The sequence below is a fragment of the Lepidochelys olivacea genome (genome assembly GCF_965140295.1).
Source record: "Lepidochelys olivacea isolate rLepOli2 genome assembly, chromosome: 6".
Lineage (NCBI taxonomy): Eukaryota > Metazoa > Chordata > Testudines > Cheloniidae > Lepidochelys > Lepidochelys olivacea.
In genome coordinates, this window is record NC_140416.1 from 63625381 (window position 1) to 63651229 (window position 25849).

At 42.2% G+C, this 25849-nt stretch overlaps 1 protein-coding gene across 2 annotated transcripts in view; it reads left to right on the top strand.

Annotated features, from left to right (window-relative positions):
- RGS6 (regulator of G protein signaling 6) overlaps window positions 1-25849 on the top strand; it is a 505053-nt gene that overhangs the window by 421515 nt on the left and 57689 nt on the right. For both annotated transcript variants that reach the window (XM_084632586.1, XM_084632587.1), the window contains exons 13-15: window positions 597-707; window positions 3339-3464; window positions 11006-11192. In XM_084632586.1, the coding sequence (XP_084488712.1) occupies window positions 597-707; window positions 3339-3464; window positions 11006-11192 (424 nt within the window). The remainder of the gene's footprint in view (window positions 1-596; window positions 708-3338; window positions 3465-11005; window positions 11193-25849) is intronic.

Consider the following 25849-nt stretch of genomic DNA (forward strand, 5'->3'; position numbering starts at 1 on the left):
GATTATTAAAAGATGCAACTATTATTTATTGTATTGCAGTAGCATGTAGAGGTTGCTGCTCCATTGTGCTAGCCACTGCACAAACATGACTAAAAGATGGCTCATGCCCTGAAGAGTTTACAGTCAAGCTCTGATCCTGAAAAAGTCTCCCCCACTCCCATGCGTAACTTTATGCACGGTGCATAATACCATTTAAATCAATAAAACTACTCAACGAGAAGTCTTTGCAGGATTGAGGCCTTGGTACAAGACAAGACAACAAGTGGATACAACTGACTGGGGATCACATGGTAATGACATGATCACTGTGAAAAGCCCTGGCCATATCACACCAGCTGCCTAACCATTATCGGGTTTTTCTATACGCACCACAGCAGACGTGAGTTTTAAAGAGGACAATGCAGTGGCTTTGTGAAATTTTCTGGAGAGCAACTTCCATGCATAAGAGGTGGCATGGGGCAAAGCATCAAGGTGCTTGTTGGAAAATTTGACCAATATGTAAAACTAAAAAGAAAATTGTTGAAAAATGGTAGTTTGTCAATTCACATGTAAGCATGTAGGCCACAGCTGTTCTTTTCTTTTTTCCCCTGTCCTAGTTTAATAACGTACTCAGACCAGTACATTGAATATGATCCATTTATAACACCTGCTGAACCTTCCAATCCCTGGATAAGCGATGACGCTACTTTATGGGACATAGAAATGAGGTAAGAAATTGAAATTCCATAGAACTATGAATAACCTTAAAGCAATCCTTTCATTTTGTTTGTATTGCACTCCCCCATTGCCCCATATAGACAGTAGGTTGTATACGCGTGTAAGTTCAGAAGCGACACATGCTTGCAAGAAATAAGGGCTCATGCTATTTTTTTCTTTTCATAAGTTATATTAGATGGCCACAGAGAGGTCTGGGACTTTCTTGTTTGTTTTGCTCTTCTATGGCGTATAATAAATGCGTGAAAAGGTAAAAGAAAGAATGTAGTGGTGATTCTCCAGTGCCATGCACCTTGTGTGGTTATTTTATTTACACCCTTGAAAAATGGGTGTGCAGTTTTGCTAAACCGGAATGGTCATATTGTATACCCACTTTGCACAGGTGTGAATGACTACCCAAGATATAAGGTAGAATAAAGTTTAAACCCAGTGTCTTTATTTACTCGGATCACAATGACAGTAGCACTTGGGATTAGAATCATCATGCCTGAGTGTATGTCCAGCAGTTGCAAGAGCAGCTCTGAGTGCAGCTCAGAGTATTTGGGTCCTGGCTCCCCAGCTCATTCACATATACCCATCGGTCACATTACTAGACCTCAGTTCAGGCACCATGGTGATTAGGCAGCATCCACTTCTCTCAATCCTTTGCTCTTACTGTGTGAATATTTAATTGGCATTCCTACTCATGACCAAATATGACCTGGGTGTGATATTAAAATAGTCAAATATTTCAAAAGGGAGCTACAAATTCGCTCCAATCATGTTCATGCCTGACTATGAGATGGAAACCTAAGGTAAAACCTGCTCTTTGGAACTTGGAGGTAAAAAAAATCAAAATACTGGGTCTGCCTCTGGAGGGCCAGTCCATGCTGAATCATCGTCTCCAGGCACATGGTTGCCTGTGGGGAGTAGCAGACTCAGCAGCCAGACATCAAATCCTGTCCTAAAAGAAATCCAAGGACAGAGCAAATGGATTTGTGTGTTTCCCTCAATTGTGAAAGGTACCTCCACACTTTCCCTCCATTGCACACAGGAATCTGTGATCCATTTCTTAATCCCTACTTCCCTTATCTTTTATTTTATGATACCCTGGACTTATTTTTAATCTGTTTCACTTTTCGTTTTTGCTTCCCCTGCAAGACCCTGATGCAATTTTAATCTCTTTAACTAGTTTTGTATCAAATAAACAGCCATAACTGCAGCAAAATGTCCCTCTGATGTTAACAGAGTGCTGGTACCCTAATATCTAAACCTATATTATAACTGTATCTCCCCAAGTGGCCAGTGTGGTGTTTCCTGAAAGACTTTTGTGCTCCTGAGAACTATGATTTAAACCTGGTATCAGGGCTGCATATGAGTGTAAAAGAAATGCCTCACCACCTCTAGGGTCTCAGGTCAGGTTAATGAAGATGATACTCCTGGTGATGAAAATGAGAAGACGGTTTTTCTGGGAGAACAATAGCTCGATAGGTCCATTTTATTCTCTACTGCAAGAACATTAGCTGCATCTGCATCTAGTTGCAACTTGTTTGAATAATTTTGAAAGCTGAGACTCCCCGCCACCCCCTTTTCAGGAAAATGAAACAATTCACAACTATTTCAAACCCACCATGTGTTGGCAAAGGCCTACCCATCTTAATTTATACAGCTACTGTGACCCTGCAGCTAGTCCTTCCTGGAACCCCACACTTTGGGAAATGCAACTGTAAAGTAATTAAATTTTGGATACAGATTGGGCTGTCAGGTGGAGGTCATATCAAATCCCGGTTCACTCCATGCCCTAATACTAACACGGCTGCTACTCTGAAGACTTTAAAAGACTCCATCCCCCCAGTGACATTTATTTTACCTTTGTTTAATCTTTACACCAAAGGAAAATTAAAAGCAGGCACACTAATGTAAACTCCTGCATCCTGGCCCCCTTTGTCCTTTTTGCAGGGACCCCCACTATCGATTAGAGTCTCTGATTTTAGGAATCTTTCGTGACCAGGCCTCATCTGTAATCTGTGAAACAGAAAAGCATGTCGCTCGCTAGGCATTGCACTTGTCTTAAGGAGACCGAGATTCTAGTACTACTACTCTGAGCAACCGTGTTGTATTTTAATGGATGTCTCTTATTTGTTACCTAACGTCATGTCACTCTTAATCAGAGACTCCTCGAGCTTTTTCATAGTGTGGGCCACATTTTAATGCATTGCTGTTCTCCTGGAAACCTCTCTTCTAAATTGCAATAGCAGACACCACCTTCTCCCATTTGCAAATATACCATATCCCTGATGTAACTATAGAAATTACTGTTCCATGGAACAATAATATTAGGGAAGTATTTAGGACAAGATTTTCAAAGGTGACTAGTGATTTTATGTGCTTCCATTTTTGTATATGCAATTTAAGACACCTTAAAAAGGCCAGATTTTCAGAGGAGTGGGTGCCCTAGTCTTCAGTTCTTCTTTGCATATGGTGCATGATGGCCTCCATTTGTGTGACTTACTAGAGAAGCCTCACCCTTTGGTTAGTCATCCTTTTTCCCTTTGATGTTGAATAGAGTCAATTGACATTCAGGCTTTTTGGACCACAGATGGACATGCATTCACTCTTACCTTTCCTCTCCCTCACCTTAACAGCAAAGAGCCCAGCCAACAGCGTGTGAAAAGATGGGGCTTCTCTATAGATGAGGTGCTGAAGGATCCAGTGGGGCGAGACCTGTTCCTTCGTTTTCTGGAGTCCGAATTCAGTTCAGAAAACCTCAGGTAAAACCCCTCCACTTGAGCTGTATGCACAGGTTCACACTCATGTACTGGGCCAAATCCTGAAAACCTCAGGCAAAACCGCTCATTGAAGTCAATAGGAGTAAAGACTGAGTGAGAGTTACAGGATTTGGCCCACAGCATATGCACTGTAAATTTAATAGACGTTTATACAAGTGGTGCATTTATGAAAAGATGTAGATAATCATGACCAAAGCCACCTTTGCCAAGGGTCTGTCAGTGTGTCAATAATAAACCTGCAGCTTGCAAAGGTTGAACATTGTGATGAATCAGAACATACATATGGGTTCATATACAATAAGCAGTGCGGGGGTTCTACAGAAGAAGTAGTATGTGATGATGTAATTAGAGAATATCATAATGCATCCAAAAAAGGGGGTCAAATTAAGGTTGCATAGTGGTGTGAAGCAGTGATATTGTGTCCTGATTTGTGTTTATTTCTGATGAAGTTCAGGATCAAATTCACCATGCTTTGTGCCTACAGCAAGCACCTGAAGTTAAACTGAGTTTGGTTGACCACATCTGGAATTGTGGCATCACCAAATGAATCCAGCAGGGAAGAGAAAACTAGGGCAGTTAGAAAAGGGAGAGTCCATGTTTACACCTGCCTTATACATATCTGAAATCAGAGGAATGGACAGGCTGAAAAGGGATATCATAGTTTATTGGGATTTTAGCAAAATAAATTCCTTAACTTTCCTTAATTTAAATAGATTAAATAATTCAGAGAACATGAAATGTGATGTGACAAACTCCTCACAATGCACTATGAGTCAATAATTTTCATCAAGAATAGCAGAAACAAAACCTATTCTTTAATGAGAATCAAACTATACAATTGTCAACAATTTTTAATCTCATTAAAGAGTTCCCCATGGGTATGCATAATGGAAACACAGTCCATGGGAGGGATGCAGTCCAGAAACTAATTGAAAGGATGGTTTATGTTCTGTGTAATATTTCTAATACAGAGCCAAGTCATGCAGTCCTTGAATATGCAAAATCCCGATAGATTTCCCTACAGTATCTTCTTTATAGTTAACACCACTGCATAATGGGAAATTTTAAGCCACAAAAAATAAGGTATGTAAAAATGGCTTTTAGAGACTAAAAGTCAGGAAATTAAAGCTGAAATTCCCTGGGTCAGGGGCTGCAGAAAGTGGGTGGTGACCTCATTTACCAGCTGAAGTGCAATACCTTAGCACAGGAAGGTAAGGGTAAGAGTTGCGGTGAGAATATAGCTTCATTTGAAGATTAAAGGTGGCTTCAAATTCCCATATGTTTCTATGGCTTAATTTTGTGTTTCTAAAGCTTCAGGAATAAGGAAATGAATGTTAAATGCTGCAGTTCTTGTGGAGTCCAGTAAAAACAGACAAGACATGCACATTCCAAATTACATCATCACAGTGGCTATCAAATGTTATTCTTGTTGGCAATCTCAGTATAGCGGCCAACAGCTGAGCGGGCACAGAGATTGAATCACCCTTACTCCGTAAGAAGCAGTCCCTCTAGAGGAGAGTTAGAACACTTTGGCAGGGCAATATTGGGCAGCTTGCATTTCTGCTGCCAGCACAATATCTGTTCTGAGGATATAAAGAGGATTAAATAGGGCCCAATTCTCATCAGGTGTAAATTAATGTGGTTCCTGAAATCAATGGAGTGACTCCACTTCACACCACCTGAGAATCTAACCCAGTGTCTTTCACTGGCTCTAAATTTGTGTAATTATTTTAACTTTAAGAATGAAATATGAATGAACTTGGTGAACAATGCAGACATTAGAGCACTGAGTTAGTGCATGAGAAAAGTGAAATTCACTGGAAAATTGTTTTAAACTATAGGGAAACTGAGTCAAATGAGAAATCTAAAAAGTAAATGAACGGCATAAAAAGTTTTTAAAAAATACAATTTTCATTTTTTTTTACTTTTACTGATCTAAAACGTTATTTGTAACACAAGCAAGGCAATATTTTTAATGGTCTTTAACCTTACCAAGCCCCTTTAAGTGGCTCTTGAACTTCTACATCTTCATTGCACTTATGTACATTTGTGTTCTTGTTCTGGCAATTAATCTGCCATTATGAAACACTGGTTAGATCTTTGCCATTTAAATATGGTGCGTTCCTCAGATTCCCTCTGTGAAATGCATTCATGCTTGGACTAATGAAGGGCAAAAGGTTTGCCTCTGGCAGGTGTGCATGCACTCATCCTACTCTAATGAATCCCAAGGGTATCATAATTAGAAATCAAGTTGTTACCTTTCTGTGTCACTGCTAGCCACTCCCGATGCCGATATGTATTCTCTTTAACCTTGAGGTAAAGCCTACGTACGTGCAAAAGGGAAGGAGGCCTTTCACGCAAACTATCCCAAAGCCCAATGGAGTTAAACAACAGTTTACAGGATAGGCCCTGACCCTGCCTGGCAATCCACTAACACAGATCCTTAACTCCAGTGGGACTCCACACAAACACAGGGTTGCATATTAGCAGATCCTCATGCTGACTGAGGCCTTAGATAATAACTAACACAAGGAGAGAAAAATGAAGACCTATTCACAAGAGAAAATAGAAACATCTTGGATTGTAGAAGGCTTTGCACCAACAGAGGTGTGGAATTGTATGGAGGGACAGAGGGAAGGCCAGTGCTAGACACAATCAAGCAAAATTTATACTTGTACTTACTAATGAATGTCTGAGAAGTTGTAGGTAATTTCTTTAGGATGAACGATTATTTAATGCTCCACGCTTGCTAGAAAATTCCCATCTGCAACCATTCTTTAAAGACACTGCAACCAACAGATATCAGTAGATGTGTGAGGTGATCACAATGAGCCATATTCTTTCATTAGGGCATGGATGCAACCCTCATTAATGTTGATAGGAGTTACATGCACACATCAAGGGGAGAATAGACCCATATGTTACTGAGTGGCCAACAAGACAGATACAAATGGGTGAAAACTGGAAAACTCAGAAGTTACCAGGAGTGCAACCAAAGAGGTTTCCTGCAATGTGCACTGGGCTGGCTGATTTAGTTCCTTGAAATGTTTTTACATTTCATTATTATCATAATGCCTAGGAGCCCCTGTCATGTACCAGGACACTATTCTGCTAGATGCTCTACAAACACGGAATAAAAAGACAATCCCTGCCCCAAATAGCTCATAATCTAAGTATAAGACAAAAGAGGGATATAGAAAAACTGATGGGGAGTATCAGGAAACAATGTCAGTACTGGTGAGCATGATTGGCAGTGGTCTCTGTACAGCAGCAGTCTAACCATTGTCCAGTTTTATGTAAGCAAGCCACGTAGCACAGTTAAGGAGAGATTTGAAAGAGGATAATGAGTTAGTTTTCTATATGTTTTCAGAGAGATCCTCGCAAGCATGAAGGGCAGCATAGAAAAAAGAACAAGGTGTTTGAAAATGTAATAAGTGGGCAATTGAGACAGACATCACAGGCTGATTGGAACTGGGAGTCAACTATTTTAAACTGAATGAGAAATTATATGTAGGGTGGGGATAACTTGTGAAGTTCTGTGACAGTAAAGACAATGAGCTTATATTTGATGTGATAGAGAAGAGGGAGCCAGTGGAGGGATGCAAAGAGAGGGGTGACACGGTCAAAGTGACAGGCTAGGAAAATGATCTTTGCAGCAGCATTCTGAATGGATATGAGGAGGGGCAAGACTGCATTTTCCAAGCCAAAAAAAAAAAGGATGTTGCAGTAATCGAGATACAAGATGATGAGAATCTGGATGAGGTTAACTGTGTCGACGGATAGGAAAGGAGCAAATTGGACCAAAGTCGGCTCTCAGCTACACTGGTGTAAATCCAGATTCACTACACTGACTTCAGTGGGGCTACAGCACTCCTCTGTAATGGAGAGCAAAATTGGTCCTTTGAGTGAGACTTCAGTGAAACTGCCCATGTAAGAACTGCAGGATCGGGCTCACGCACTCCTGAGTTTGGTTGAACTCTATAACTTATTTATTTACTGGCTGTTATTTATGTTAGAGCAGGAAAGTCCATCCTTTTTCTCACTGTTGATTTCACTCTTCTTTCTCTCACTCTTTTCTTTCACCTTTCTGTCACTATCTTTGATCTGCAATTTGATTTGCTTTTCTTGGTTTTTTGGAGCTCAAAGAAGTATAGCAGATTGCTGAGATGTTCAGTCCTCTAGTCAGAAGATTTTTCCCAGCTTCAAAGAGTGTCAGTTGGAAAGAAAGCTAAAAGGGACAATGGGAGAAATCAGCTTATCCAAGGGGAAGGGAAATTGTACCCCTGACCACAGACCTAAGTAGACAGCACATCCATCCTTTGTATACAATGCCCAAAGGCACTTAGATACTATGGTGATGAGCATGATATAAAAATCTGAGTAGAATAGAAATGCAAAGTATGCAGCACACTAAAGCAGGTGTTTCTGTGTGTTGATGGGATGGGCTAACTCTGGAAAACCAAGTGCTGAAGGCAGAGCTAGTTGCAAAATGCTTTTTCCGATGGAAAATGTTGACTACTAATAGAAAACCAAAATTTTTGACCAAAAACTGAAAGTATTGATTTTTGGTTTTCTGATGAAACATCAAAAATGGGGGGGAGGGTGGAAATTAATTGAAAACCCAATTTTCCATTGAATAAAATGTTTATATGAGAAATTTTTGACCAGCCATAGTATTTGCACCAAAATGCAATCATATTATGGTGAATTTACAGAAGGGCTGAACAGAAGACAATGCTGATGTCTGAGTTATACTATGAGTTTCAGTTAGATTTATTACTGGGATGGTTACACTCTTTACTGCAAATGATGTAATGAAAATCTGAAACTTTACTGAAGTTAAAATGCCTTCACATTCAACATTCATTTCTCTAATCTTCTCTTGGCCACCAGAGGGCACAAAAACTCTATTTCTGAACTTACTGTGGGCACAGAGAAAACTGTGTGCTTCAGCAGTGAGAATAATTTTTATGTCACGTTTGCCTGGGTAGCAAATTGTACATAACCATTCAGGAGACCGGGATCAAAATCCTGCTCCTTTCTGTACTCTCATCCTACAATATACCCACGCATTACACCCAGGTTGTGCACTGGAGGGAGCATTTACTTATTTATTTGTAAGTGCTCCCGAGCATGCTAGGTGCCTCACAAACAAGTAAAAAAAGGCGTATTTCCTGCCCACGGAGCTAAAATGCAGAAATGAGAGCAGCTTCCAGGTGGAGGCTAGGGAAAGACAATACAGGGAAGGAAGTATAAAGTTTATAAATATAGGACCAGACCCTCAGCTGAAGAGATGAGGCTGTAGGAAGGTAGCTTCTCCAGCCAGGGGTCAGTTCAGCAGCCTAAAGGCGGCTCTAAGTTACACCAGCTCCTGCAGTCTCTCTTAGGAATTGCTGCATCAGTGCTCCATCCTACCCCTAGCACACCACCTTCCTGCAGCTCCATACCCCAGATACACTCCCTTTTGGGCAGCTTTCTGCAGTCTCATTTAACATTAAGGAGGAAAGATAGGCTATAGACATGACACCCTTACAAATTAAGTGGACGTCTTAAAAGAAGATAGAGGAAATAAGGAAACATAGGACACCACAGCCAACCCAAAATAAAAATGTCTCCCTATTTTATAAAACTGACTGCTGAAATCCAACTTAGAGAACATTGACTAAATGGCCTTGGTGCAGTCCCAGTGCATTTCACTGCCAGGATACTGTAGAGTGAGAGAATAGCAACTATATATAAAAAAATCTCTATAAGCATTACTCATTGTAAGTCAGGGTTACAGAATTAGGCCCCGTGTGTACCAAAGTTCTGCAAACGCCCCAGCAAATAGTCATGAAGTAGGACAGCTAGTCACTTCATGTGAATTAGTTCAGGATAATGAGTCATGCCTAGACAGGCTCCAGGACAAGGACAGAAGGAGAAAGCTGATGCTGTTGTTGGCTTGTCTCTGCCCTTCCTTTGTCTATGGCAATTCATGCCTATAACTTCCTGCTCAGTGTCTGCTGAACGTTACCCAGCAGACCTTCTATTTATTTATTTCAGCCCTGGCTCCTCTCTGTTGCTACACTCCCAAGTGCCTTGGTGTGGGTGCCACTTCCTGCATACGTTTACATAATGCACTCAGGGCCAGATTTACACCTTATGCTCCTCTAGGCACAGCATCTTCAGTGCCTTCCCCGCCTACGGCTGACCTTTGCGTTGCACACAGTTTTAGAGCGGTAAGGCACCCCTAGGCATGTGCCTACTGTGCCTAATTGGAAATCTGGCCCCGTATGCACTTGCTTGCAACTGTGACCAATGTGTGCTGTTTGGACGGAGACTACTTGGGCTATGCTCCTTTTCCAGGAAGCTGTGATCCCTTTAGTGTTATGCAACCACTGAGCACAGTGACCATGCGGCTTTGCCCTCTTCCCTTTTTGCTAAGGGTTTCTTGTTTACTTTACATGTCTTAGCCATGAAATGACACACTTTCCCTCATTCCCTGTCCCCCTGTAGTCAGAACCTGAGAAGAAAGTTTTTACAGATTAAGGATTGAGGCCTTTCACAGACCTGCTTTATAAATACAGTTTGACCCTGCACATTATACAGTATCTGTCCTCCATTATAATGTCCAAAGAGGACTACACCAGATTGCAATCTTAAGGCTGTAATGAAGATGGGTTAAGCGATGAGCTAGTATCATTTGCCTTGAGAATGAAAAATATTCATTGTAATGATCCATATAAACTGTTGATGCTGATTGTGGGCCCACAAAATTGTTGATCTTTGAAGTGTTCTTCATTTCAGTTGGCTGGTTGCCTCTACTCTTTCTTGCTGGTTGCTAGGGCTGTAGAGGAGGAGACCATGAATGGCCAGCCAATCAAGCTGCAGGAGGCTTTAAAAGGTCAAAGTAGCACAGCCCACTGCTGTCTCTCACAGATTTCACGGATGGATTAAGTACTTCAGTCTGGTGAGAGAGTTTGTAGCAACAAGGAGGAGCAGGAGACAAATCTATTTTTATGACACTGATCATAACAAGAGAGAAAATGGTGCAAACTCACCTCACTCATGTTAGAAGTCCAGGTGTGTAGGAAAGGCCTGCTACTGGCTAGAGAGTTGGGCAAGGAATATTATTCCTTTACAGTGTCATGTGATGGCCCAAGCTCACCAAGATATATTCTTTGGCCTTTCTCTGAAACTCTGGATATTGGCTATCCATTCTCCCGTAGCTGTATGGACCCTGCAGAGCTTATAGGAATGACAGGCAGTTTGTATGCATACAGTCAGACATGCAGGGAAGTGGCACATTTTGAATATGAGACATTCTAGAGTTACTTTTCTGCCCCTCATAATGTTTTAGTGGATTGGTGTAGAGCATGTTGGACCTCTCCAAGTCAAGTACATAAATGGATACTCTGCCGTTGACTCCAGTAGGTGTAGGACCAGGCCCCACTGGTTCAGGATTCTGCTAGGGTTGATCCACAAAGTTATTTCTGAGTTTTTTCTTTTCTCTTTCTTCTCTGTTTTGTTACTTCCCATAAAAGGTTTTGGTTGGCTGTCCAAGATCTCAAAAGACAATCTTTGCAGGATGTCGCCACCAGAGTGGAGGAAATCTGGCAAGAGTTTCTATCTCCAGGGGCACAAAGCCCTATCAACCTGGATTCTCACAGCTATGAGAGAACAAGTCAAAACGTCCAAGATCCAGGGAGATACACTTTTGAAGATGCCCAGGTTTGGATTTTGATTTTATTACTAGTAGGAAACTAGTAATTAAATAGCTAGTTTTATGATAACTCCTTATATTTTACTATGGCATCATTATCCACTTAATTTTAAGAAAAAAAGAGAGGTGCAGTTGGAAAGGACTTCAGTGATTTCAGCTCAGGCAGGGTGAACTGTATTTCTCTAAATCTATTGGCTTTAAGAGGCTAATACTCCCCTGGAAACAAAGATGTTCCTAAACTGACAAATCTACAAGGAGTGCTAAGTTGGAGCAAAGTGTCTGGTCCAGGCCATGGACAGGGTTAGTTACCAAGTTGGTGTCAAGAGACAAGTAGCGGAGTCGGTGCTGTGCCAGGTCAGGATACCAGGACGTCAGGATTAGACACCAGTTACAGAGAGGAGGAAAGTAGTGAAGTTGGGGATAAGTCAAGAGATGGAGCCTAAGGTTCACAATAAGGCAAGGCCTGGAGCGGAAGCAAGCAGGTGGTCTGCATCATTGCTCACACAGCTCCCTGTGATGGCTTCCTGGTTTATACACTGGCATAGGCCAATCAGAGGGCTGCCATCCAGGCCAGACTGGATGGTACTTCCTGAAGTGTCTAGATTCACTGGGTTCCCTCACAAAGCCCAGTCTGAGCTCCTGGTGGCAATGTAAAAGCATTAGCATCCTGGAACCTCCATGGTCTCAAGTTCTAGTCCCACAGGTGCTTATATCACCCGCCCTTCAGGCTCCCCCTCAGAGTGGTGCTGGTCCAGACTTGTTGGGGTGAGTCCTTTGGAACTCCCTCACCTGGAGCATGGACAAGGGAAGCACATTCTCAGGTGTGCTTTTTGGGACCATTATCTTCCCAGTTCACAAGATAGTACAGGTGTCCACATGTCTATTGGACATCGAGGATGGCATGCACTTCGAACTACTCGTGACCCTGGATTTTGACTGGTGGTGGTGGTGTGGTTTGATTGGGGAAGAGATTATTAGTATAGGGCTTCAAAACGGAAAATATAAAAAACTGCATGTATTTTGGGGGACTGGAGAAGCTGTAGTATAAAGGTAACCAAGTTGATCTGTTGTCATATCTGGAAGGGTCCCAGCTGAATGTGGCAACCTATAATTTGAGAAGAAGAGGCTCTAACCTGAAGAGGCCTGGGTTGGCAGTGCTATATGAAAACTCTGCATACGGCAGAAGCATGGAGCAGTTATCCCGGTGATAGTTCATGAAACATCTAAAGTATTCTAGTACTTGGTTCACCCTTTCAGTTTGCCCATCTGTTTGGGGATGGTGCATGGGGAGGTAACTATGCAGACATCCAGTAACCAGAGCACTACGCACCAGAAGCAAGAGGTAAACTGTGGGCCTTGGTCTGAAACTATGTGGTCTGGAAGTCTGTGAAGATGAACTATGATTTGCATCAGGAGTTGGGCAGTATTCTCAGCAAAGGAAAGATGGTTGCAGGGGATGAAATAGGCCATTTTAGTCAGACGGACTATGTCATAAATATAAAGGGAAGGGTAAACACCTTTAAAATCCCTCCTGGCCAGAGGAAAAAGCCTTTCACCTGTAAGGGGTTAAGAAGCTAGGATAACCTCTCTGGCATCTGACCAAAATGACCAATGAGGAGACAAGATACTTTCAAAAGCTGGGGGAGGGAGAAACAAAGCCTCTCTCTCTGGTCTGTGTGATGCTTTCGCCGGGGACAGAACAGGAATGGAGTCTTAGAACTTAATAAGTAATCTAGCTGGAGATGCGTTAGATTCTGTTTTCTTTAAATGGCTGAGAAAATAAGCTGTGCTGAATGGAATGGATATTCCTGTTTTTGTGTCTTTTTGTAACTTAAGGTTTTGCCTAGAGGGATTCTCTATGTTTTGAATCTAATTACCCTGTAAGGTATTTACCATCCTGATTTTACAGAGGTGATTCTTTTTATTTTTTCTTCTATTAAAATTCTTCTTTTAAGAAACTGAATGCTTTTTCATTGTTCTTAAGATCCAAAGGTTTGGGTCTGTGTTCACCTATGCAAATTGGTGAGGATTTTTATCAAACCTTCCCCAGGAAAGGGGGTGTAAGATTTGGGAGGATTTTGAGGGGAAAGACGTTTCCAAACGGACTCTTTCCTAATAATAATAATACCGGTTAGACGTTTGGTGGTGACAGCAATAAAGTCCAAGAGCAAAAGGTAAAATAGTTTGTAACTTGGGGAAGTTTTAAACTAAGCTGGTAAAAGTAAGCTTAGGATGTTTTCATGCAGGTCCCCACATCTGTACCCTAGAGTTCAGAGTGGGGAAGGAACCTTGACATGGTGGCAGAGCGGTGGGATTAACTTGAAATCATTTTGAGATCAATTTGAGATTTTTTAAACCAGAAGCACAGATTGGAAAAGGAATTTTTTTTTCCTTTGGGCTGCTGAAAAGCAGGTTTTTGGCTGAAAGCAGTTAGAGGGTTTTTTTTTCTCTGCTTTGGGGCCAGAGCAGAGACAAAAGGGAATTGTCTTTTGTGAGCTGGAGTGTTCTCTACCTAAAGGCAGGGTAGTTAACCTCCTGCAGGGAAATTCACCAGTCTTCACAGACTAGAAGAAGTTTTTTTTTTTTACCTAAGAGCAACTAGAGGGTTTTTCTGCCTATTTGCCTGGAGACAAAGGTTAGGGGTTTTGAGGGTTTTTTTTGGTTTTTTGTTTTTGTTTTGGGGAGGGGGGTTGGATTTTTCTGTAGGCTGACAATCACTATCAGAATATAGGTATCATATTACAGCACAGCAAAATATTACAAGACAAGCTTTTTTGTTTGTTTGTTTGTTTGTTTTATTTCTAACTCTTGGGTGTAAAGTTAGTTAAAAACAGAGAGGTTAGGATGACAGACTCCACGTTTCAACAAAAGCTGGAATTAGCCAGATTTGAGGCTGAGGAAAAACAAAAGGAACATGAAAGACAGATAGATCTCATGCGGATGGGAATGGAGGCAAGGGCCAAAGAAATGGAGGAGAAGGAAAGAGAGAGGGAGCATGTGGAGGAGGAGAAGGAAAGAGAGAGGGAGCATGCACTGGAGATGGAGAGGGCAAAGGCTCAGCAGAATATACCAACAAACCCTAGCAATCCTTCTCCAGATACTACTTCCCATCCCAGAAAGTTCTCCACCTACAAGGCAGCTGATGATACCGAGGCCTTCTTAGAAAACTTCGAAAGGGCCTGCCTTGAGTACAGCATCTCTACAGACCAATAGATGGTAGAGCTGAGGCCGCAGCTCAGTGGACCCTTAGCTAAGGTGACGGCTGAAATGCCTAAGGAACACACAAACCAGTATGAACTGTTTAAAACCAAGGTGAGAGTCAGAATGGGGCTAACACCCGAGCATTCCCGTTGGCGGTTCAGAGCCTTAAGGTGGAAAACAGACGTGTCATTTACCTGACATGCCTACCACATTGTGAAACGTGGGGATGCCTGGATATCAGGAGCAAGTGTTAAATCTCCAGAAGATTTGCCCTTCCTAATGCAAATGGAGCAGTTCTTAGAGGGTGTTCCTGAGGAAATAGAAAGATACATCCTAGATGGGAAGCCCAAAACTGTAATCGAGGCGGGGGAGATTGGAGCCAAATGGGTGGAGGTGGCAGAAAAGAAAAAAACTGGTCACAGTTGGAGCAGAAGGGGCAACCTCAGACCACACCCTACTACCAGGTGCAGCCCAAGGCCCCACCTACCCACCAAGGAACCCTCCAGCCACCTTATCGTCCCACCACACCATTCTCCAGCAACCCCCCTCGCCCCAGTCACCCGTCATCTGGACGATGTTTTAAATGTAACGAGCCGGGGCATGTAAAGGCCAACTGCCCCAAGAACCCCAAAAGATTACAGTTCTTTGCACCAGAATCACACCAGAGGTCCTCAGGCCCAGATACCTCCCAGATACACTCGGAGCGGAGGGAAACTGTGAGTGTGGGTGGGAAGAAGGTCACCATGTGGAGGGACACTGGAGCACAAGTGTTGGCTATCCATGCTTCCTTAGTGGATCCCAATTTAATTGACCCAGAGATCCAAGTGACAATTCAACCCTTCAAGTCCAACTCTTTCAATTTGCCTACAACCAAGTTTCCTGTCCAGTACAAGGGCTGGTCAGGAACGTGGACTTTTGCAGTCTATGATGATTATCCCATCCCCATGCTGTTGGGGGAAGACTTGGTCAATCATGTGAAGCGAGCCAAGAGGGTGAGAATGGTCACCCGCAGCCAGGCTAAATAAGCCATTATGCCTAGCTCTGTTCTGGAAACTTCTACCAGGACCCGGTCAGAGGTGATGGACCCGGACACCAGGCCAGTGTCTGCAACAGCAGTAGTGGATCCAATCCCAGAGACCCATACAGAGCCAGAACCGAAACTGGCAGAACAACTAGCACCAGACCCATTGCCAGAACTGAATCCAGTACTTGCAACCCCAACACCAGAGGGCCCCACCAAAACTGAACCAGCAGCAGCCGATAACCCTACACAAGAGGCTCAGCTGGAGCCTGAACCCCAACATAGTGCACCAGCGGAGAGCGGTTCACAGTCAACGGAAACAGCCCCATCCCCTACATCTCTTCCAGAGGGACCAAGCCTAGGTCCACAATCCAATGAGGAACTGATGTCTCCAGCATCAAGGGAACAGTTCCAGACCAAACAGGAAGTAGATGAAAGCCTCCAGAGAGCTTGGACGGCGGCCCGGAGCAACCTTCCACCTCTCAGCTCTTCTAATTGATCCAGGTTTGTTGCAGAAAGAGGACTTTTATACAAGGAAACTCTTTCTGGTGGACACCAGGAAGACTGGCATCCTCAGAGACAGTTGGTAGTTCCAACTAAGTACCGGGTCAAGCTCTTGAGCTTAGCTCATGATCACCTGTATGTGGAGCCACCAGAAAAAATGGGCAGTCATGTGGGAGGTCTTGAGGTGGCCAAAATGATCTGCCAGCAGAATGCTGTAGCACTGTCATAGCACCTCCATGTCACCTTGGACATATCTGCTTCCTCTATAAATGGGCGAGTCAGATCGGGATGTGCCAGATTTGTGACCATGGTGAAGGCTGGTCAAAAGCACACTGGGCTTCAGCCAAACAAGTGAACCAAACAGCTTTATGAAGGATGGAAGTCAGAGGGTGGGGGAGATATTTGTTCAGAGAAATTGGTGGTGAATTGCCTATAAAAATTTGCAAAAGTCCAGGAAGCATTGAATTTCTCAGTGGGTCCGGGATTCTGTCCAGTTGTGCAGGTCCATCTGAATACCCTCTGGGGAAATAATGTAATCCAAAAATTCAATGGTGGACTGGTTGAAGGTACGCATCTGTAGTTTGGCATACAAATCATGCGTCCAAAGCCTCTACAGGATGGACCAGCCATGATGGTAGTGCTGCTCAGTGCTGCTACACCAGTATATCAGCAAGGCATATGATCAGGTATTGGTGCAGAATGTTCCTGATCACATCATTTACAAAATGTTAAAACTTTGTGGGGGCATAGGTTACACCAAATGGCATTACTAGATATTCAGCCTGCCTGTATTGGGTATAAAGAACAATCTTCCATTCGTCCCCATGCCTTATGCATACTAGATTGTACATTTCTCAGAGATCTAATTTAGTGAAAATGCTGCATTAACACTGCTGTCAGCTGTGATGTATTTTGGACCATGACTGTAGAGTAGTGCTTTTTATAAGGTTAGGAGAGGAATCTTCAAACTTGAATCAAATGCTTTATTCCTCTGTATCTTGGTCATGAGTCAGAAGGGGTGTGTGCAAAGGTTCCAAGGCAGACTCCAGCATAAATTAAAGCAGCCTGAAAGCAGTTTTTATAGCAGGAGATTAACAATGCATACCTTTTTCCATCAGCCATACCCCAAAACAGATGACCAGGAGCTGTGGCGTCTCTGTGTCACCTGCAGATCCCCTTTAAGCAGGAGAAATTGTGATGGGAAAATATAGCTCAAAGTTATTACAGCACAACAAGAGTGAGTGCAAAAGAAAATTATTACAATAAGTAGAATTATTGTTAAGAAGTCCATCTTGCTTTCAATAAACTTTTAATTGGAAGAAGATGGCAGAAAATCTAGACTTGGACTGATCAATTTCAATTTTAATTGCTGCCCAAAGGGAGCTAATCAAATCAAATGGGAGTTACTAAGACAAGTTTTAGTTAAATGTGGTTGCCTCCTGATAGATTTTGATTCCACCACTTGCTGTTGCAGTAAATGAAAATATTCCCATGACCAAGAGATTCAACGAGTCAGAGGTGCTCTCCTGTAATCTCCTGTATTCGAGTTGGAGATCAAATCCTCTACCTACAAAAACACTCCAAAGATAGAATTCAGAGTGAGTTCATGGGGATCATGTATCCAAGTTAGCTGCTTGTGCACTGTAGATGGCTTCTAATAGTTTAAAGCCCTTAGAAAGCCATACCACTAATTTCTGAGTTAATTGGCAAATTAACTAATGAGGCTAAATAATGAGAAAAAGCAGACATAGGAGGTAACATAAATGCCATATGCCTAGTGGAAAACTAGACTGACTATTGGAGCTACCATGGATTCACCCTGGAGAAAGGCAGATTCTGTTTGCACAGCCAGCTTTCACAGGAGCTCAGTCTGAAGATGGCTGCTTTAAGATATGGTATGTGCTCAATTGGAGCCTCATCAGTGTAGGCTCCACATAGCATACCCTGAGTACCCTAACTTCATCCCTTCCCTGGTCAGCATTGCCCCCTTGTGAAACTGTGTTGGCTGGCTCCAAAGTCCTGGCATGTTGTGGGCACCTTTCCATTATCTGAGTGTACAGGCACCAAGATCCCATGAGAGTTCAACACATCACATTCCTGTAGTGTAAGCCAGACAGAATCAGTCAAAACATACCAACGGCAGGGAGGCAGAAATGTGACTGTTATGTTAAAACTACACAAGACAGGGGACAGAATAAAACTATGTGAAAGTCTTGGTATAAGGAGAAACAAATTCAGTTTACCAAACAGTGCATTCATTAAATGCCGATGACTTCGAGATGCTCTAAGAGGGGAGAGAGGGTTGGCTCAGCTGAGAAAAGGAAAACACTGTATCTGAATTAAGAAAATAGGAAAAGGTGACCATGGAGTAGTATCTTGCCTGCATGCTGAACTGTGAGATGACATCCGTACAGAATTCCAGGAGCACACTGGAAAAACAGAGAAGAAATGTTGGCATAGGAATAAAAGGGAAGGAAGTAATATGACAAAATGTGCTTCAAACTACTGAACACATGAAGACCAAAAAGTCAAACTATAGCATATTATTGTTATAATTCATTTATATAACACTGTATATGTACACAATGCTTTACAGAACATACCTTCCCTGCACTAAGAACTTATACAGAAAAGTTACGACCACGCAGAACAACAAGGGAGGTTAAGAAAACATTGTAGATGAGCCCAAGGCAAAACCTCTTGATCCAAGTCCCACTCCTACCTCCGTTTTCAGTGGGGTTGAATTTTGCTAATGACCCCTAACTTTATACTGAGCTGAACAAAAATCTTAGATCCAAACATCCTTGAACTTTGGAGTACTTATAATCTAGATTTAAATTTTAGATAAATTTAGTGTGCATTACAGTGGTCCCAATAAAATAGATTTAAGCATGAGTAAGGATTTTGCCACCTTTGCCCCATTCAGTTTTGCTAACATGACTCAATCCGGCCCTGCGAAACTCCCCCCATCTGATATTTTACTCATGTATTCCCACACTGCTCTGTTTATGCACATCCATCCTGCCTTGTTGCACCTCTTGCTATTCCAGTCACATCCCAGGCCCCCATCCATCTTTGCCAGTACACTTAAGACCTGTCTAGCCCTGTTCTATGCTATTCCACTCCTGAGCCCAGCTCCCCACTCCCACCCTGATACTTTTACAAGTGCACCTCATTCATCTGCACAACCCCCATTGCTTATTCTTCCCTGATCCCCTATATACACAGCTATGCTAATGCTCCTCAACCTTGATCTGCAGCATCTTTTGTTATTCCAATCCTGGTCTCCTCTGGAGGAGACACTGCCAATTTAAATGATTATTTTCTGCTCTTAGACAACTGTCCACTAAGCAAAAGATTGTAACGATCAAAACAGTGTTCACTTGGGACTAAAGCAGCTTTTAATACAAGGACACCATAGGGAAAGGTCAGCTCAGTTAAACCAGTGCACCACTTAGCAAGTTCTAAACTCTCAGAACAGGTATCGGCATCATTGAGCAACCAGTGTGAGGCCCTAAGACATGACGCTGCCAGGGTCAGCTTTGGAAAGTAAATAGGTACCAAACATCCCCCTTCTGCAAATGAAGCTGCTGATCACCAACCCATTTCTTACTTGAGGTAGAAATAGGGGCTTGATTATGTGACACACAAGCTCTACTTTCTCCTGACATCCTTTTGAGTTTTTTTTAATAAACTCCATTTTATTTTATTTTTCAAATTTTTATTAGGTTCCTAGCCAGTTGAAATGTCCTCTACCATTCAGAGAGCCATTGATCTATGTTCCAGTCTCACAGGCCATGGCATTGTGAACCAATATCACAAGAATGCGCTGAGTTTCCTGATATTAATGCTTGGTTGTAGGACATTTCCTGGTAGATTCTGGAGCCATGCATACTTTAATAGAATGTGCCACAAAGTTGCCCTTGAGGTTTCTTTTGTGTATGGTTAGTTGGACTTTTTTTGTTTGTTTTCTGGTTTGATAAACCAAACAGCTATTTTAGATTTATGTTCAGTTACCTGAGGTAATCAGCTGTTGTTTAATATGGAGATGGTTTAGGGAAATTCAGTTCTGATCTCAGCTCAAGTAAGGGTTTAACTGTACTGCTCAGATACTTAATTCCAAAGCAGAGTTAGATCATTGTGCCAGACTCCATCTGCTCAGACTAGAGATGCACTTGGCCCATGAAGTTTGGATCCAATTCCAGATCTCAGCAGCCCCAAATTTGGATCCAGTTTGTTCTGGCACATTATAGAGATAGGAACTTCTACAAAATTTTCAAGGGATCAGCCTTTCATTTTGATTCCATCTTTAGCTGAGACTATTACCGTAATAATATTAGGACCATGTTGATCTCTGACATTAAAAGCAAACACTTAAAGGGTTGATGGAGATCTTCTCCACGTGTGAGCTCTCATTTTCCCTTCTCCTGAAAGCGAGAACCTCTGAGAAAGAGTGTGTGTGTATTGTTTGTTTGGTGTTTTCAAGCAAGGAAGAAATGAAGCAAGCAGATGAAGAGCAATGTATTTCATATTGCCCATTCAGTAGACAGATCTCTTTTTGATGGGTCTTGAGTAGAAATGATTGGAAGAAAGGAAAGTTTAAAAATAATAAACCTTTGCAGAACTGTAACATCTTTTGTACAAAACCCTCAAGGCACTTTACAAACAATTTAATCATGTATTTCAACCTCCACTCATGTAGCCAGCCCACATACACACTCACTACTGTAAAGGAAAATAAGTATTATCCCCAGTCTTCAGATGGGGAAACTGAGCCAGTACAGAGAAGTTTAGAGATTGGTCATGGTCACAGAGCAAGTTAATGACAAAGCATGGAACAGAACTCAGGAGTCCTGACTCAGTCTTTTGCTGTTATCTCCAGACTGCATTCTGCTAATTAACATTCTCAGTTATTAAACTTTTTGTGATATCCTTCTACGGAAGAGACTGTGCACAAACCAGGTGTAGAGTTCTCCCTTGCTCCTTTGTCTGTGTCCAGCTCCTTTGGGCTGTAGGGGGCAACACTTCCTTCCATTTCTCTCCAATTTCTCTACACAGGTGTGGTCTATTGTGATTGTAGAAATATAGTCCCCCCCAGAACCCTCACCATGTCTGTCTGTTAAGCTTACATTAATATGCAGATTAAAGGATGAATAAATACCCTGTGGATTTCACAGAGCAGCCTATGACCAAACATCATGAATCTAATGGGGGACCATCTTCAGGTGAACAATTAAGTGTAGCAAATAGTGAAAATCAGGAAAGTGAAGGTGAAGGGTTAGATCTGAGTCCCTGTTACTGTAGAAGAAGAAGACAAAAGATACCAACCAGGGTTCTGCACAGTAGAAGGTATTCAACAACTAATTCTTTCAGTTTCCTGACTTTTTTAAAAAGGACATGTGTGCATGCTACAAATCTTGAAGTAATTCATGGTTTTGAAATTATTTTCATTTTGAATTTGTTGTTTAGTGTCCATATTTTGTGACTGAACTGATGGACTTGAAATCTCATCAGTTCATGACAATGACATATTGTCATGAAGTCTAAAATGACAGCCTTTGTCAAGCTATTGTCTCTCTGCGGGATGAGACCTCAATGATTGACTCCCTTCCGGTACTGCACAAGGGCGTGGGGTTAGGAAGAGGGCATAAGGAACAAGCTCCCTCCTTGTACATTCAGTAATATAGGTCTCTCCAAAGCACATGAGAATGAGATGAGAAGTACATTGGCCAATGTGTTTGTCCATACAGCATTTCCCCAAGGAAGAGTAGTCTGCAGAATACTGAGCATACTAGCTTCCTGTGCCACAAACAATAGCAACTCCTCCAGGATGACTCAACATACAACTTCTGAAGCCAAAATCTGATCTGAAATCTGTAGTCAGAGCATACAAACATATGATATGATACTTTGCAATAACTTGTGAATAGTACAAATCTACCCATGGACCCAGCATGTGTTCTCCATTTATCTCCAAAAGGACTGACATAATTTATCACAGTAGGGACACCTTTTTTGTATGTAGCCCCTGCCATTGACATGTTGTGTGATATTTGCTATTGTAGGCTACTTCCATAGGGCCACTTCTGCTGCAGAGGGACTCCAAATATCCCTGCACACAATGAAACTCAGCTTTGTAGTAGCGTTCTCTTCATGGGAACGTGAAAAGGGAAGTGGCAGATGGATTGGGGCTACAGCAAAGTCTTGAACAGTAAGTTCAAGAACCTTGTGTATCAGCTGGACAACATGTATGGGGATGCAGTGGCCTATGGCTACTACTATAGTTTATGGAGGCTTCACTATGCAGTGTTTCCTGGTTGAAAGGGGATTCCATTCCCTGCAAAGCCTGCCTCCTCCATGAGGCAAAGCCTGTTCACTCAGGTTTTTTGCCAAGGACCAGGATTTCACCATATTGTGAGAATCAACTTCTTAGTAATGATCATTGCTCTCAAAACCTAAAGCTGCTCGTATGACATTAGAATACTGAGTCCCCTCCTGTCTCCCAGGAGAGCTGTTTTTATATTTAGCTCTAAATCCTCCTATAGTACAAAGCTGACCTCTGGATTATACTGAATTCCAGAACTCTACACCTTTGTATGCTCCCACAATGAGCATGTAAAGAACACCTAGCAGTTTTGCACTTCCACCATATATTTGAGGGTGAAAAACCAATTATCACATAGATTTCCAATAGCTCTGATGCTAAAGATATGTTATATTACCATCTATACATTATAAACTAACCGTAAAGCTTTACATTGCATTTCCAACTGTGGATCTACAGGGATAAACAGTGGATTCCTCTACATTACTAAAAATGAGCTCTGAATGCTTATGGTTGTTTCTTTTTCCCCATCACCACCTTACTGTACCTTCATCCCAATGTTTATTGCAGTCATTGTTTTTCTGCTTTTCTAGTTTAGCAAAGAGGTAAATCCATATTATGATCTAATTACGCATCAGTTGTTAAATAACAGTATCACTTGTTTGAGTGCAAAGGAAAACCAACAGCTAAAACTTCAGATGTAATTTATTGTGTCACTTAAATAACTTGAGAATGGTCAAATAGATTTTTCTCAAATTTTCCAAAGCAGTTCACTCTCAGGCAGACCTTTTGTGTCAATTACCAGCCTGAAACATTTCTTTTCTAAACTATAAATCTCTAAAAATCTAGGGCTCCAACAGAGTCTACAATGATCATTTAACCGTAGCAATGCTAGCTAGCACCACTCTAGTTAACCAGGGGGCTCAACCAGGGAACTTTGTAATTTTGATATAGTTGGTACATGCAGACACTGCTAAAATGATTACACAAAGGTAGTCTGAAAAGGGAAAAAAGGGAAGAAAATTGAAAATGCAATGGAAACAAGAAAAAAACAAATGCAGAAGATTGGGGGTTTTTTGTGTGTGTGCTGCGGAAGGCTAAAGGTATTTTGAATTAAAACCCTTTGAGTTTTTAATGGGTGTGTCATAAATATAAAGGGAAGGATAAACACCTTTAAAATCCCTCCTGGCCAGAGGAAAAACCCTTTCACCTGTAAAGGGTTAAGAAGCTAGGATAACCTTGCTGGCACCTGACCAAAATGACCAATGAGGAGACAAGATACTTTCAAATCTGGAAGGGGGGAGAAACAAAGGTTCTCTCGGTCTGTGTGATGCTTTTGCCAGGACCAGAGCAGGAATGCAGGTCAGATCTCTTGTAAAGGGTTAATAAACAATCTAGTTAGATATGCGTTAGATTCTGTTTTGTTTAAATGGCTGATAAAATAAGTTGTGCTGAATGGAATGTATATTCCTGTTTTTGTGTCTTTTTGTAACTTAAGGGATTGTAACATAGAGGGATTCTCTATGTTTTGAATCTGATTACCCTGTAAGGTATTTACCATCCTGATTTTACATAGGTGATTCTTTTACTTTTTCTTCAATTCAAATTCTTCTTTTAAGAACCTGATTGCTTTTTCATTGTTCTTAAGATCCAAGGGTTTCGGTCCATGTTCACCTATGCAAATTGGTGAGGATTTTATCAAGCCTTCCCCAGGAAAGGGGGTGTAGGGTTTGGGAGGATTTTTGGGGGAAAGATGTTTCCAAGCGGGCTCTTTCCCTGTTATATATTTGTTAGACGCTTGGTGGTGGCAGCAATAAAGTCCAAGGGCAAAAGGTAAAATAGTTTGTAACTTGGGGAAGTTTTAAACTAAGCTGGTAAAAGTAAGCTTAGGATGTTTTCATGCAGGTCCCCACATCTGTACCCTAGAGTTCAGAGTGGGGAAGGAACCTTGACATGGTGGCAGAGCGGTGGGATTAACTTGAAATCATTTTGAGATCAATTTGAGATTTTTTTAAACCAGAAGCACAGATTGGAAAAGGATTTTTTTTCCTTTGGGCTGCTGAAAAGCAGGTTTTTGGCTGAAAGCAGTTAGAGGGTTTTTTTTTCTCTGCTTTGGGGCCAGAGCAGAGACAAAAGAGAATTTTTTTTTGTGAGCTGGAGTGTTCTCTACCTAAAGGCAGGGTAGTTAACCTCCTGCAGGGAAATTCACCAGTCTTCACAGACTAGAAGAAGTTTCTAGAGAGACAGAAAAAAAACCAAGAGGCTGCTCACAGGACAGCTATGGAGGCAAAGGAAAAAGAAATGGAGGAAAAGGAAAAAGAGAGGAAGCATGCTGAGGCAGAGAAGGAAAAAGAGAAGAAGCATGCACTGGAGATGGAGAAGGCAAAGGCTAAGCAGAATCTGCTGGATAACCCTAACCATCCTTCCCCAACAATCCACAAATGGGAGCGACTATGTCCACAGTATGATGAATCCAGTGATATTGCTGAATATTTTCTCACCTTTGAGAGACTGTGCACTCTCCATAAAATTCCTGAACTTCACAAGATGACCACATTGGTTGCAAAATTAACTGGAAGAGCTCTGGACATATTCAATAAGATGCCTATTGATGAGGCTTCTGACTATAATAAATTCAAGGATTTGGTTTTAAAGCAATTTCAAATTACATCTGAAACGTACAGAGTAAAATTTTGAACCCTTAAGAGAGGGCCTGGTCTAAGTAATGAGGCTTATCTAAACCAGATGAAGGATCTGTTAGGTAAATGGGTCCAAGGAAGGGGTGTCACTAGCTTTGACGGAATGTGTGATTTGATAGCTCAGGAGCAATTCCTGAATATGTCCAAGGAGGAAATAAAACAGTGTTTATGGGATAAGGAAATGGATTCAGCAGAGAGTCTTGCTTCTTATGCTGATCGATACGAGCAGTCCCAGACTGCCAGAGAGGCAGGGCAAGCCGGAACAAAACGGGAGGAGGGAGGAGAGAGGAACAACCCTGGTTGCAGTTGGAGCAGATACCAGAAGGGACACCCTTAGACCACACCCTACTACTGTGGGCAGCCCAAGGCCCCAGCTACACACCAAGGAATACTCCAGACACCTTATCGTCCTGCCACACCATTCTCCAGCAACCCACCTCGCCCCAGTGACCTGTCAGCTGGACGATGTTTTAAATGTAACGAGCCGGGGCATGTAAAGGTCAACTGCCCCAAGAACCCCAACAGATTACAGTTCATTGCACCAGAATCACACCAGAGGTCCTCAGGCCCAGATACCTGTCCAGATACCCTTGGAGCGGAGGGAAACTGTGAATGTGGGAGGGAAGAAGGTCACCGCGTGGAGGGACACCGGAGCACAAGTGTCGGCTATCCATGCTTCCTTAGAGGACCCCAATTTAATCGACCCAGAGATCCAAGTGACAATTCAACCCTTCAAGTCCAACTCTTTCAATTTGCCTACAGCCAAGTTGCCTGTCCAGTACAAGGGCTGGTCAGGAACGTGGACTTTTGCAGTCTATGATGATTATCCCATCCCCATGCTGTTGGGGGAAGACTTGGTCAATCATGTGAAGCGAGCCAAGAGGGTGGGAATGGTCACGGGCAGCCAGGCTAAGC